The sequence below is a fragment of the Odocoileus virginianus genome, chromosome 16 (genome assembly GCF_023699985.2).
Source record: "Odocoileus virginianus isolate 20LAN1187 ecotype Illinois chromosome 16, Ovbor_1.2, whole genome shotgun sequence".
NCBI lineage: Eukaryota > Metazoa > Chordata > Mammalia > Artiodactyla > Cervidae > Odocoileus > Odocoileus virginianus.
Window position 1 is genome coordinate 55,169,234 of NC_069689.1, and position 15,214 is coordinate 55,184,447.

The window sequence follows — 15,214 nt, forward strand, 5'->3', positions numbered from 1 at the left end:
TGTGGAAAGCCCTTGGCATGTGACCCCAATGCCTCACCAAACTCCATTCTCAACCCTCTGCTCCCGTCTCTGCACCCAGTCCTGAAAAGCTACCCCTCCCTCCTTCCACGGCAGGTGACTTCACAACTCTGCAACTTAACTCTGTGTCCCTGCTGCCTGGAATGACCTTCCACAAAGTCTTTGCCTGGAGAAAACTAACTTCTGTACATCTTGCTTTTATCTAGCCTTCCCTTCTGTATCCCTGTGTTCTTATAGTACCGACCATGCAATTTTGCAATATTGCAATCATTTCTCTGCCAGTCTCATGGGAATGTAGGGATCTGGAGGGCAGAACTGTGTGCTATGAGCTCACTCACTCTCCCTGTGTGCCCAGCACCCAGCTCCAGAGAGTCACATAGTGGGGACCTGCTGGATGCATGGACGAGTGAATCTCTTCTACCTGTTAACAGAAACTCTGGGTCTATGTTTTCCAGCCCTCGGGCCTATAAATCAGCTACAAGAACCTCCCTGAGCTAATGCCAAGTGCCTCAGTTTCTAGGAGCTTGCATAGGACTTCTGCTGCAGAAACTTGTTAGTACAGATGTTTGGTTCAAACTCAGTTAACAATGTCTGCATGTTCATCCACTTCTTGTTCCTATGGGAGTCCTGTGACAGTGGGCCTGGGAGGGAGAGGATGCTCAGGGGGAGTCACCTGTGGGTCCGGATGGCGGCTAACCATGATGGGGATGGGACCCGGGTTACAGTGACTCAGGATGGCATAGACTTCGTTGAGTGTCATGCAGTGAACGGGGGAGTCGTTGATCTCCACCAGCTCATCTCCGCATCTGCAAAAGGCAGCAACAGGGAGCCGTCAGGCAGCTCATTCACAGGGTGTGTGCACGGCTGAGTCCCCAAGGCTGAGTCCCCACTCCTTCCTAGGCTACGTGATGAGACCCCGGGATCTCCTAAAAATGCTGGTTTCAATTCAGTGAGTCGGGGAGGGCCCTGGAATTCTGCATGTCCAAGGGATTCCCAAGGGATGTCAATGCCGCTGGTCCAGGAACCACACTTTGAGGATCAAGGTTCTGAGCTATCGCTGGACAATTCTAAAGATCTCATCTTCCGATCAATCTCCTGACACACTAAGGAATTCCTTCCCTAAGATCTTCTCCAAAACATGATCGGGACATACCGCAGTCGACCGTCCAGATGTGCCACGGATCCTGGAGACAGTGTGTGAACGAAGATGCCAGAAATGCACTGGAAATAGGGGATGCTGCACAGTCCGATGCCCAGCCCGACACCAGCCTCTGGAAGAGAGAACAGGGTGGAGGCTGAGGCTTGTGATTGCACTAGACCAGGTGTGCGCTGGTCTGTCAGGGGCCCAAACTTGTCCTGGGTTAGCTGGTGTCTCCTATTGATCAATGCATTCACTACATGCATAGTCACAGAGCATCACTGTGAACAGGCACTGCTCGGGGGTCAGAAACTAGTGACCAAGGCAGATGAGGATGCTGAGATCAAATAGGGAAAGAGAAGGAAGGAAGACATGGAGGGAGAAGGAAAAATGGGAAAAAGGAAAGGAGGAAGGGACAGATGGAGGGAGGGAAGGAAGGAGGAAAGAGGGAAGATGGGAGGCAGGGAAGAAGGAAGGAGAGCAGGCCAGGTTGCAGAACCAAAAAGGAGGCCAGCCAGTACGGCTGGAACATAGCTTATCATGGAGACAGTACCCAGAAGTCCCTCAAGGATTTCCAATTGCAATTAGCAGAGAATCAATCAAGGAGATCAAACCAGTGAATTCTAAAGGAAATCAATCCTGAATATTCACTGAAGGACTGATGCTGAAGCTGAAGCTTCAAATACTTTGGCCACCTGATGCAAAGAGCCAATTCACTGGAAAAGACCCTGATGCTGGGAAACATTGAGGGCAGGAGGAGAAGACAGTGACAGAGGATGAGATGGTTGGATGGCATCACCAACTCAATGGACATGAATTTGAACAAACTCTGGAAGATAGTGAAGGACAGGAAAACCTGGTGTGCTGCAGTCCATGGTGTCACAAAGAGTCAAACACAACTGAGCAACTGAACAACAACAAAAAAACTACAAAGGCCTGCAGGTTCTTTCTCTCTGTCCCCACCAAGGGCTCCAAAACCACTTCTCACCCTTCCCACCTTGCTGCAGGCACACTGGCCTTCCCTCTCTCCCAACAGTCTGGGCTGGCCACCTCCTCTTCACCCTCCAGGTCTCAGCCTGGCTGCACTCTGGCGGGGAGGGGCTGCTGAGCCCGTCGCTGTCAGCATCCACCCTGAGTGGTGAAGGGACTGGATGTTGATCTTCAAATGTCTGAGTGTGAAAGCATCTCAATTCTCTGTTGCAAGTAAGAAAAAGATCCCAGAGAGGGCAAGTGACCTATCCAAGGTCCCAGCAGATTAGCCATAGAGCTGTAACTCCTGGTCGTGTGTGTGTGTGTGTATGTGTGTGTATGCATGAGAGAGAGACCTGTGCTTGCTTCACTCTGTTTTATTTTAACCACTGCACCAGAACACACTGACTGAATTGACTGAATTTGGATGCTGTGTCCTGGGTTTCTGTTAACAAACAGAGCCCTAGACCCTGGGGCTAAACAATAATCATAAAATATTGGAAAATCATAAACAGAGACACAGACATTGAGGACAATCGTATGGGCACCAAGGGGGAAAGGGAGGTGGGATGAACCGGGAGACTGGGATTGACATATATACACTACTATGTATAAAATAGCTAACTAATGAGAACCTACTGTAGAGCACAGAAACTCTCCTCATTGCTCTCTGGTGATTTAAGTGGGAAGGAAACCCCAAAAAGAGGGATATATGTATATGCACAGCTGATTCACTTTCCTGTACAGCAGAAACTAACACAATATTGTAAAGCAACCATGTGTGTCCTTGGTCGCTTGGCTGTGTCTGACTTTTGCAACCCCATGGACTGTATGTAGATGGGATTTCCCAGGCAAGAACAGTGAGGTAGGTTGATATTGCCTTCTCCAGGAGAACTTCCTGGCCCCGGGACCAAACCCACGTCTACTGCATTGGCAGGTGGATTCTTCACCATCTGAGCCACCTGGGAAGCCATAAGGCAACTATAGGCCAACAACAAAAATCTGTTTAAGGACAGCAGCCCGGCCTGATTCCCCCTAGGAAAGTCTGGGAGACAGCTCAGAAGTGGGGGGTCCAGTCAGAGGGTGGAGGAGGACAGTGAGGCCCCGGGAGGCAGCACCTGCCTACCTTTCTTCAGCGACACCTCCACCAGGATCCTGTCGTTGGGCTTGGTGCTGCTGGCGGGCGCCCCGGGGCTCTCCAGGACGAAGGGGCCGCAGTCCTTGGTGATGCAGGTACTGGAGCTCAGGGAACGGCACAGTGGGGGTGACAGGTGGCTGCCCAGGGAGTGGGGGGCCGTCAGGCGGGTCCTGACCGTGAGGGTGAGCAGCCCCTTTTTGGCTTGCTGAAATAGACAGGGTCACAGCTTAGAGCAGCAGCTCAGGGCAAGGCCGATATTTTCTTTATTACTATTTTTTTGTAAATAACAGTAGCGGAAGAACACTTTTTTGAAGAACATGTAGCAGTGTGTGTGTGTGTGTGTGTGTGATATGGAAACCTGTATATACATATGCAGTTGTTTAGTTATTCAGTCACGTCTGACTCTTTGGGACCCCATGGACTGTAGCCTGTCAGGCTCCTCTATTCATGGGATTCTCCAGGCAAGAATACTGGAGTGTGTTGCCATTCCCTTCTCTAGGGGGTGTTCCTGACTCAGGGATCAAACCTGTTTCTCCTACACTGACAGGGGGATTTTTTTTTTTACACTATTGAATCACCAGGGAAGCCCATGTATACATATACATGATATATATTTGTATGTCTGAATATGGATATGACATCTTATATACCACATATATTCCCAGGTGAAAGTGAAAGTTGCTCAGTCGTGTCTCTTTGCAATCCCATGGACTATACAGTCCGTGGAATTCTTCAGGCCAGAATACTGGAGCGGGTAGCTGTTCCCTTCTCCAGTGGATCTTCCTGACCCAGGAATCAAACTGGGGTCTCCTGCATTGCAGGTGGATTCTTTACCAGATGAGCTATATGGAAGCCCATCCCCAGGTGGCTCAGTAGTGAAGAATCCTCCCACCAATGCAGAAGATGCAAGAGACACGGGTTCAATCCCTGGGTCCGGACAATTCCCTGGAGAAGGAATTGGCAACCTACTCCAATATTCTTGCCTGGGATATGCCATGGACAGAGGAGCCTGGCAGGCTGCAGTCCATGGGGTCATAAAGAACTGGACACAACTGAACATGTGTGTACAAATACTACATATATACATATATATGCCAAAAAGATAGTCTTGAACTAACTAGTCAGAGACTCAGAAAATACCTTTCAGTGACTGTCTTCAAAACTTAAAACAGATTGTAACAGAAATACACAGAATGTTTTGCTGCTGCTGCTGCTAAGTCACTTCAGTCGTGTCCGACTCTGTGTAACCCCATCCCTGGGATTCTCCAGGCAAGAACACTGGAATGGGTTGCCATTTCCTTCTCCAATGCATAAAAGTGAAAAGTGAAAGTGAAGTCGCTCAGTCATGTCTGACTCTTCGAGACCCCATGGACTGCAGCCTACCAGGCTCCTGCATCCATGGGATTTTCCAGGCAAGAGTACTGGAGTGGGGTGCCATTGCCTTCTCGGCAGAACATTTTGAAACAGTGTTATAAACCTTAGATAGTTGATGTGGCCTCTGACAACAGTCCTGACCACACTGTGATTTCCTGAATGAGGCCTCTTTTGGGCACTGTGCCAAGATTGGTGTCAGTGGGGTGCCCCATGCAAAGGAGTCCATGGTTCGTGTGTAGGTTTGAAGTAAGGAGGGTGATGTTGGGAGCTCGATTCCTTTGTCTGGAGGCCCCAGCGTTTGGCCAGAGAGGGACAACAAACGGTCACCTTGAATTTCTGTAAAGCGTCCTGATGTGTCAGGCCAGCCATCGATTCCCCATTGAGTTCCAGAATTTCATCACCTGTTGGGAGAGGGAGGAGGGAGGAATCGTAGCTGAGAAGAGTGTGGCCCCCACAGGGGGCGTTACCCCCACCTTAAACTCTAGTGCCCTCCCCCACCCCCTGTCCAGCTCTCTGTGTGATGCACAAACCACCACAGAGCACATTACTCACCCAGGTCTCTCCCAATGAGAGGCGGGCAGGGCAGCAGGGCTGAGCCTTCTCTGGCCCCTCTTACGGTCCAGGGTGGGACCCAGGGCCCTTAGCCAAGGCCTGGCCCAGTCAGCTCCCTGTCCACCTCCTGGCTTCACCTCTTCCCCTCCAGCTTCAGCCCCTCATGCCGCCCTCTCCCCTGGACCGTTTGCTGAAACATCATACACCTGCCTTTCCACTGTCATCTGTGAAGCTCTGTGCTTATTTCCTTGGATCTTCTCAACTACAACATGTGTCTCCTACATTTTCCAGCTACCATCTCTTTATTTTTTGTTGCACTGGGTCTTTGTTGTGGTCCACAAGCTTTCTTTAGTTGACATGAGTGGGCTTAGTTGCCCTGTGGCATGTGGGATCTTGGTTCCTCAATCAGGGATCGAACCCGTGTCCCCTGCATTAGAAGATAGATTCTTAACCACTGGACCACCAGGGAAGTCCCAGCTACTGACTCTTTTTTTTTTTTCCATTTATTTTTATTAGTTGGAGGCTAATTACTTTAAATCATTGCAGTGGTTTTTGTCATACATTGAAATGAATTAGCCATGGATTTACATGTATTCCCCATCCTGGTCCCCCCTCCCACCTCCCTCTCCACCCGATCCCTCTGGGTCTTCCCAGTGCACCAGGCCCGAGCACTTGTCTCATGCACCCAACCTGGGCTGGTGATCTGTTTCACCCCAGATAATATACATGTTTCGATGCTGTTCTCTTGAAACATCCCACCCTCGCCTTCTCCCAGAGTCCACAAGTCTGTTCTATACATCTGAGTCTCTTTTTCTGTTTTGCATATAGGGTTATCGTTACCATCTTTCTAAATTCCATATATATGCGTTAGTATACTGTAATGGTCTTTATCTTTCTGGCTTACTTCGCTCTGTATAATGGGCTCCAGTTTCATCCATCTCATTAGAACTGATTCAAATGAATTCTTTTTAATGGCTGAGTAATATTCCATGGTGTATATGTACCACAGCTTCCTCATCCATTCATCTGCTGATGGGCATCTAGGTTGCTTCCATGTCCTGGCTATTATAAACAGTGCTGTGATGAACATTGGGGTGCACGTGTCTCTTTCAGATCTTGTTTCCTCGGTGTGTATGCCCAGAAGTGGGATTGCTGAGTCATATGGCAGTTCTATTTCCAGCTTTTTAAGAAATCTCCACACTGTTTTCCATAGTGGCTGTACTAATTTGCATTCCCACCAACAGTGTAAGAGGGTTCCCTTTTCTCCACACCCTCTCCAGCATTTATTGCTTGTAGACTTTTGGATAGCAGCCATCCTGACTGGCGTGTAATGGTACCTCATTGTGGTTTTGATTTGCATTTCTCTGATAATGAGTGATGTTGAGCATCTTTTCATGTGTTTGTTAGCCATCTGTATGTCTTCCTTGGAGAAATGTCTGTTGAGTTCTTTGGCCCATTTTTTGGTTTGGTCATTTATTTTTCTAGAGTTGAGCTGGAGGAGTTGCTTGTATATTTTTGAGATTAATCCTTTGTCTGTTGCTTCGTTTGCTATTCTTTTCTCCCATTCTGAAGGCTGTCTTTTCACCTTGCTTATAGTTTCCTTTGTTGTGAAAAAGCTTTTAAGTTTCATTAGGTCCCATTTGTTTATTTTTGCTTTTGTTTCTAAAATTCTGGGATGTGGGTCATAGAGGATCCTGCTGTGATTTATGTCGGAGAGTGTTTTGCCTATGTTCTCCTCTAGGAGTTTTATAGTTTCTGGTCTTACATTTAGATCTTTAATCCATTTTGAGTTTATTTTTGTGTATGGTGTTAGAAAGTGTTCTAGTTTCATTCTTTCACAAGTGGTTGACCAGTTTTCCCAGCACCACTTGTTAAAGAGGTTGTCTTTTTTCCATTGTATATCTATCCTTGCCTCCTTTGTCGAAGATAAGGTGACCATAGGTTCGTGGATTTATCTCTGGGCTTTCTATTCTGTTCCATTGATCTATATTTCTGTCTTTGTGCCAGTACCATACTGTCTTGATGACTGTGGCTTTGTAGTATAGTCTGAAGTCAGGCAGGTTGATTCCTCCAGTTCCATTCTTCTTTCTCAAGGTTACTTTGGCTACTTGAGGCTTTTTGTATTTCCATACAAATTGTGAAATTATTTGTTCTAGTTCTGTGAAAAATACCGTTGGTAGTTTGATAGGGATTGCATTGAATCTATAGATTGCTTTGGGTGGTATAGCCATTTTGACAATGTTGATTCTTCTAATCCATGAACACGGTATATTTCTCCATCTGTTTGTGTCCTCTTTGATTTCTTTCATCAGTGTTTTATAGTTTTCTATGTATAGGTCTTTTGTTTCTTTAGGTAGATATACTCCTAAGTATTTTATTCTTTTTGTTGCAATGGTGAATGATATCGTTTCCTTAATTTCTCTTTCTGTTTTCTCATTGTTAGTGTATAGGAATGCAAGAGATTTCTGTGTGTTAATTTTATATCCTGCAACTTTACTGTATTTGTTGATTAGCTCTTGTAATCTTCTGGTAGAGTCTTTAGGGTTTTCTATGTAGAGGATCATGTCATCTGCAAACAGAGAGAGTTTCACTTCTTCTTTTCCTATCTGGATTCCTTTTACTTCTTTTTCTGCCCTGATTGCTGTGGCCAACACTTCCAAAACTATGTTGAATAGGAGTGGTGAGAGTGGGCACCCTTGTCTTGTTCCTGATTTCAGGGGAAATGCTTTCAATTTTTCACCATTGAGGGTGATGCTTGCTGTGGGTTTGTCATATATAGCTTTTATTATGTTGAGGTATGTTCCTTCTATTCTTGCTTTCTGGAGAGTTTTAATCATAAATGGATGTTGAGTTTTGTCAAAGGCTTTTTCTGCATCTATTGAGATAATCATATAGTTTTTATCTTTCAATTTGTTAATGTGGTGTATTACATTGATTGATTTGCAGATATTAAAGAATCCTTGCATTCCTGGGATAAAGCCCACTTGGTCATGGTGTATGATTTTTTTAATATGTTGTTGTATTCTGTTTGCTAGAATTTTGTTAAGGATTTTTGCATCTATGTTCATCAGTGATATTGGCCTGTAGTTTTCTTTTTTGAACCCCAGGGTTAGTAGAAGGAAAGAAATCTTAAAAATTAGGGCAGAAATAAATGCAAGAGAAACTAAAGAGACCATAGCAAAAATCAACAAAGCTAAAAGCTGGTTTTTTGAAAAAATAAACAAAATTGACAAACCATTAGCAAGACTCATTAAGAAACAAAGGGAGAAGAACCAAATTAACAAAATTAGAAACGAAAATGGAGAGATCGCAACAGACAACACTGAAATACAAAGGATCATAAGAGACTACTACCAGCAGCTCTATGCCAATAAAATGGACAACTTGGAAGAAATGGACAAGTTCTTAGAGAAGTATAACTTTCCAAAATTGAACCAGGAAGAAATAGAAGATCTTAACAAACCCATCACAAGCAAGGAAGTCGAAACTGTAATCAGAAATCTTCCAGCAAACAAAAGCCCAGGACCAGATGGCTTCACAGCTGAATTCTACCAAAAATTTAGACAAGAGCTAACACCTATCTTACTCAAACTCTTCCAGAAAATTGCAGAAGAAGGTAAACTTCCAAACTCATTCTATGAGGCCACCATCACCCTAATTCCAAAACCAGACAAAGATGCCAGCTACTGACTCTTAACCTCTCAGTCTCTTCCGATTTTGTGCTCTTGGGGCACCTGGCACCTCCCACTCTCAGAGCTCTCATCATCCCAGTGGTTACTGATAGCCCGAGAGTCCCTCCCTGAAGATGGGGCTTTGTAACAGCAGACGCTGTACCCCCAGGGCCAGTTCTGGGTGAGGCCTCCCTAGTACTTACTAAATGTGGGTTGGATGTGATGTTTCCAGAATGCCATGAAGATCCTGTCTTACAGAAGAGGAAAGTGAGCTCAGAGAAGTCTGAAGTTCATATGTTAACAAGAATTAGGACTGGGGGCTTTTTACTCCAAGTCCTGTCTCCACAACACTAACACACCTAAGAGAAGAATTTTTTCTGTATCTAGAAATCCACTTTTATGTGCACGGAAAATCACTTTCTCCCATTCATTCAATCTATTCAATACACCAACAGACAGCACAGTCTATGTTTTGTTTTTTTTTGTTGTTGTTTTGTTTTGTTTGACCACACTGCAAGGCAAGTGGGATTTTAGTTCCCCAACCAGGGATTGAACCTGTGCCCTCTACAGTGGAAGCACAGAGTCTTAACCACTGGACCCCGAGGGAAGTCCTCCACTTCTGTATTTTTAACATGACTTTCGGGCCTGATTGCTGTTGCTGAATCTGCAGTCACTTAATTATGGGTCCATTATACGTCTATTTCTGCTTTATTGACTATGCCAAAGCCTTTGACTGTGTGGATCACAATAAACTGTGGAAAATTCTGAAAGAGATGGGAATACCAGACCACCTGACCTGCCTCTTGAGAAACCTATATGCAGGTCAGGAAGCAACAGTTAGAACTGGAGAGGGAACAACACACTGGTTCCAAATAGGAAAAGGAGTACGTCAAGGCTGTATATTGTCACCCTGCTTATTTAACTTATATGCAGTGTACATCATGAGAAATGCTGGGCTGGAAGAAGCACAAGCTGGAATCAAGATTGCCAGGAGAAATATCAATAACCTCAGATATGCAGATGACACCACCCTTATGGCAGAAAGTGAAGAGGAACTAAAAAGCCTCTTGATGAAAGTGAAAGAGGAGAGTGAAAAAGTTGGCTTAAGGCTCAACATTCAGAAAACTAAGATCATGGCATCTGGTCCCATCAATTCATGGGAAATAGATGGGGAAACAGTGGAAACAGTGTCAGACTTTATTTTTTGGGCTCCAAAATCACTGCAGATGGTGATTACAGCCATGAAATTAAAAGACGCTTACTCCTTGGAAGGAAAGTTATGACCAACGTAGATAGCATATTAAAAAGCAGAGACAGTACTTTGCCAACAAAGGTCCATCTGGTCAAGGCTATGGTTTTTCCAGTGGTCATGTATGGATGTGAGAGTTGGACTGTGAAGAAAGCTGAGTGCTGAAGAATTGATGCTTTTGAACTGTGGTGTTGGAGAAGACTCTTGAGATTCCCTTGGACCACAAGGAGATCCAACCAGTGCATCCTAAAGGAGATCAGTCCTGGGTGTTCATTGGAAGGAGTGATGCTGAAGCTGAAGCTCCAATACTTTGGCCACCTCGTGCGAAGTGTTGGCTCACTGGAAAAGACCCTGATGCTGGGAGGGATTGGGGGCAGGAGGAGAAGGGGATGACAGAGGATGAGATGGATGAATGGCATTACCGACTCGATGGGCACGGGTTTGGGTAAACTCTGGGAGTTGGTGATGGACAGGGAGGCCTGGTGTGCTGTGATTCATGGGGTCACAAAGAGTTGGACACAACTGAGTGACTGAACTGAACTGAACTGATAGACAATCCATCTTTTTTTCTCTGGTTGTTTTAAATATACTTTTTCCTTTGTCTTCAATAGCCTGAAGTTTAACTAGAATGTATTGGGGTGCTTCCTCATATTGAAATTCTGGGCTTTGAAATAATTATAGAATATTCTTAACCATGCTCTCATTACCTATCACTCCCCTGCTTTCATGATGCTCTTTCTTTCTAGAATTCTCATTAGATTATTCTGGATCTTCTCAACCTATTCTCCATGTTTCTCTAGTGCTCATCTTTTTCTTCTCCATTGCTCTGTGTGGCCTCCTGGATAATTTCCAGTTCACATATTCTCCCGACAGTTGCATTTATCTGCTGTCTAACCCATTCACCAAGGTTTGTTTGTTTTTAAATTTCAATGACTTTACTTTTTTTAATTTCTAAGTTATTTTTTCACATTTATCTTTTCACTGTGTTCTATTCTTTCCTTATTGTTTTTCAGTTCTTTTATTTTTTTTCAGCATATTATACACTGAGAAATAATCACCACAATATTGTTGTTGTTCAGTTGCTAAGTCATGTCTGATTCTTTTTGACCCAATGGACTGTAGCACCCCAGGTTTTCCTGTCCTTCACCATCTCCTGGAGTTTGCTTAACTCATAATCTAGTTAATATTAGTCACCACACCTGGTTACAAGTTTTTTTTTTTTCATTGTGATGAGAAAACTTTCAAGATCTACTATCTAAAGAGGTATGTGGTTGTCAAAGCAGTGGAGGGCTGGAAGAGGGAAGGAGTGGGAGTTTGGGATTGGCAGATGCAAACTAGTATATAGAGGATGGATAAACAGGAAGGTCCTACTGTACAGCACAGGGAACTATACTCAGTATCCTGTGATAAACCATAATGGAGAAGAATATGAAAAAGAATATAAATGTGTATCACTGAGTTGCTTTGTTATACAGCAGAAATTAGCACAACACTGTAAATCATCTATACTTCAATAAAAAAAAAAAACTTTCGAAAAGCTCTACTCTCTCAGCAACTTTCAAACGCACAATACATTATTAACTAAAGTCACCATGATTGATTCATTTTATAACTGGAAGTTCATGACTTCTGACCACCTCCAGAAACCACCCATTTAGTCTCTGAATCTGTGAGTTCAGGTTTTTTGTTTTGTTTTTAGTCCACATGTAAATAAGATCATGTACTGTCTTTCTCTGTCTGACTTATCTCACACAGCATAATGTCTTCAAGGTCCATGCATGCTGTCCTAAGTGGCAGGATTTAATTCTTTTTATGGCTGAAAAGTTATAGTCTTTATTTTCAACCCATTTTTCAAGGGGAGCTTGTTAACTAGTGGAACTCCCATAGCCCTCAGACTGCTTTTATTTTTTCCCTTTTTTTCCAGTAGGCACCCAGGGGTCTCAGGACTGGTTTAGGACTAGTTGTAACATAAGCTCGGTGGTGTGGAAGTCCTGAGACCCAGGTTCTGATGGGAAAGCTGCAGACTCACCCAGACACAGGCTGATTCTTTGTTTTCTTGAGGGAGATGTCTTTCCTCCACCCAAGAGCTGAGGACAAAGTTATATTTCCCCCTTGCTTCCCTTAGCTTGCTGGCTCATGAGCACAAAGGCTTTCTGCAGGTTCTCAGAGGTTTCCAGGGCCCATGGCCACCTCCCCTGTCCCTGTGTGGGCATCAAGCCCCAGCCCCTGGGCCTTATGCCCCATAAGCAGCTTCCTGTGCTATTGACAGGGGCAGAGTGAAGAGACAAAGTAGGTGATTAAATAGTTAATCCCACTAGGGGACTGTGAGTAGAAAAAATATGGGAGAGCCTGTCAGCTAATGATTACTTAGGAAAGCAGGTTTGTTTAACCACAGAACCAAGCAGGCCTGTTTAGCAACAAAACCATGCAACAGAAGCTGGAGACATGCCCCCAAACAGAAAAACAACAGTGGCGTGAGCCCCACATCCTGCCCAGTGAGCTAAGTTAATAATCCCCAGGACACGCTCTCTGCACACATGAAAAAGAGTAATGTGTGGACCTAGCTTGACCTATAGGGACAAGAAAACGTGCCTGGCCAACCTGGAGGAGGAGCTGATGATGGACGCACGACGTCTACTCAAGAAAGAGAAAGAAGGTCTTCTTCTACCCACGTTTCCTTATTATTATAAAACTGTAGCCCCGTAAGTTCTCAGGGTGTGGCATTTCTCATCTGCCTACCTATAGAACTCACAAGTGTCCTATTCTAATAAACCACACCTTTACCTCTTTGTCTCTCACTGAATTCTTTCTGTGCTGAGACATAAAGAACAATGGTACCAGAGCTTTCTGGAGCCCTGGAAACGACACCAGTCAGTTTCACTATCACATCATCAACTCCTGGGAATGTCATACTTGAGATTAAGCGGTTTCTTTGTGTCTGAAAAGCTGGGCGTTTCCATTTCTTTCTCTAGAATTTGAAAGTGCTGTTTTATCCAATGTGTCTGTGACAATAAAAGAGGTGGGGAGAATATTCAAATCAGCTTGATATGTTCAGTTGCTAAAACTAGAGGAGAAAAACAAAAGGCTCAGTCCTCGTCCTTAGAAGATGCCAAGTTGAGGAATGAAAACTCACAAATTAAAAAAATAATCACAATATAACTAAGTGCATGCTGAAGGAAGGATTTATAAAGCACATACTTCATACTTCACTACCCATTCTTCATTACATAAAATCCTGAACTTGTCTTCAAATTATTAGAAGGTCCATCCCAAGGGAGCCACGGAGCCCAACTCTGGGACTCCCCAGTCTTTATTCCTTATTTGGTCATTTCTGGTGGGAGGTGATTAGCCTTGGTTTCGCCATATAAATCTTACACAATCATTTTTTTGCAAGGGGAATAGAGATAAAATATATTAGCCTTAATCTGGACACAACAGTTTTGCTGCACCTGTCAGCTACAAATTGGCACCTGCCAAGGGCATCTGCCACCTGCCTCTGCGGAGACTGAACCCTGTGCCGCTGCAGCTGTGGACTTTTGACACACCCTGAAGCGAGTCCAGGGTAGAGAGTGAGGCACTTTGAGCTCTAGCGAAACTGGTGGAACAGATCTTTATAGATAGTTAGATAATTTCAGGAACTGATTTTATGACCCCAATCCTCACATTTCCTCATATCTAGAAAAGCACTAAGATTAGCTCTTAGTGACATTAGCTCCTCGTAACTAGCAGAAAGCCTCTAGTAAAGTGAGTGCTTGATTGCACTGAATGCCGTCTTCACCAAAATCTTACATACTGACCTTCCCCACTACCTGTTTGGAGCAGTCTCTCAGAACTACGTAAGGTGCTGTCTCCTGGGCTGCAGCCCTCATTTTGCCCCAAATGAAACTTAACTCTAACTCTCACCTTGTGCATCTTCTTTTTTTCAGTTGGCACAATAGATATATCTCCTGTGAATTCAAGGCCCTATTCCTTTTTTTAAAAATTGATTAATTTATTTTTGGGCGTGCTGGGTCTTTGTTGCTATGTGGGCTTTTCTCTAGTTGCCGGTGGGCCACACTCTAGTTGTGGTGCGTGGGCTTCTCATCGTGGTGGTTTCTCTAGTTGCAGAGCATGAGCTCTGGGGTGAGAGGGCTTTCATAGCTGTGGCACACAGGATTAGCTGTTCCTCACTATGTGGGATCTTCCCTGACCAGGGATCGAACCTGTGTCTCCTGCATCGGCAGACAGATTCTTTACCACTGAGCCACCATGGAAGCACCTCGAGGCCCTATGCTTAAGCTTCACTTTTGAAAGAAGTTACAAAATGGGATTCAGTTAATTATCTGAGGCTAGAATCAAGGACTGCAAACTAGTTGACCGTCTTTTTCACCGAACTCTTACGATTGCTATGAACTAAGGGAGACAAAAACCTGGAAAGCAAATCCATGAAGCTGGTTTCTCCTGGCCAGTTCAGTTCTTCCTCCACCTTTTATTCAAACACAGAAAAGTTCAGCAGATATAAATCAGAGTCTCAAGATTCTGATCCACTTGCCTCTTTTTCTCTCAGGCACTCCTCTGCAGGCCTCTGGATTCAGTTATTCTCCTAAAGCTGTGCCTCAGCCCTCTTCACTCTCCTCTCTTCCCTGCCTCCTTTATCCACTCTGTAACTTCAGCTATTTTCCACATGACCCTATAAACAATTCAACAAGCTTAACTCCCTTCTTGAACTGGGACCCAAATTTTCATTCGCCTGTTGGACTGCGCCACCTAGTGGTCACCTGGAGACCTGACTCCACTCAGCTGTTTAAAACTGAATATCTTCATTTGGTCCTCTTCCTTCACCTTCTTGTGGTTGCTGTTCAGTCACTAAGTCGTGTTTAACTGTTTGCAACCCCATGGACTGCAGCACACCAGGCTTCCCTGTCCTTCTCTTGGAGTTTTCTCAAACTCATGTCCATTGAGTCGGTGATGCCATCCAACCATCTCATTCTCTGTTGCCCCTAATCCTCCTGCCCTCAATCTTTCCCAGCACCAGGGTCTTTTCCAATGAGTCTGCTCTTCACATCAGGTGGCCAAAGTATTGGAGCTTCAGCTTCAGAGTCAGTCTTTCCAATGAATATTCAGGG

General features: G+C 44.6%; 1 protein-coding gene across 8 annotated transcripts in view; it reads right to left on the reverse strand.

Moving 5' to 3' along the window:
- Positions 1-15,214, reverse strand: part of IL16 (interleukin 16) — a 113,325-nt gene that overhangs the window by 30,893 nt on the left and 67,218 nt on the right. For all 8 annotated transcript variants that reach the window (XM_070478219.1, XM_070478218.1, XM_070478224.1 and 5 more), the window contains 4 exons: positions 4,965-5,038; positions 3,252-3,468; positions 1,172-1,289; positions 692-824 (listed from right to left, as the gene is read on the reverse strand). In XM_070478219.1, the coding sequence (XP_070334320.1) occupies positions 692-824; positions 1,172-1,289; positions 3,252-3,468; positions 4,965-5,038 (542 nt within the window). The remainder of the gene's footprint in view (positions 1-691; positions 825-1,171; positions 1,290-3,251; positions 3,469-4,964; positions 5,039-15,214) is intronic.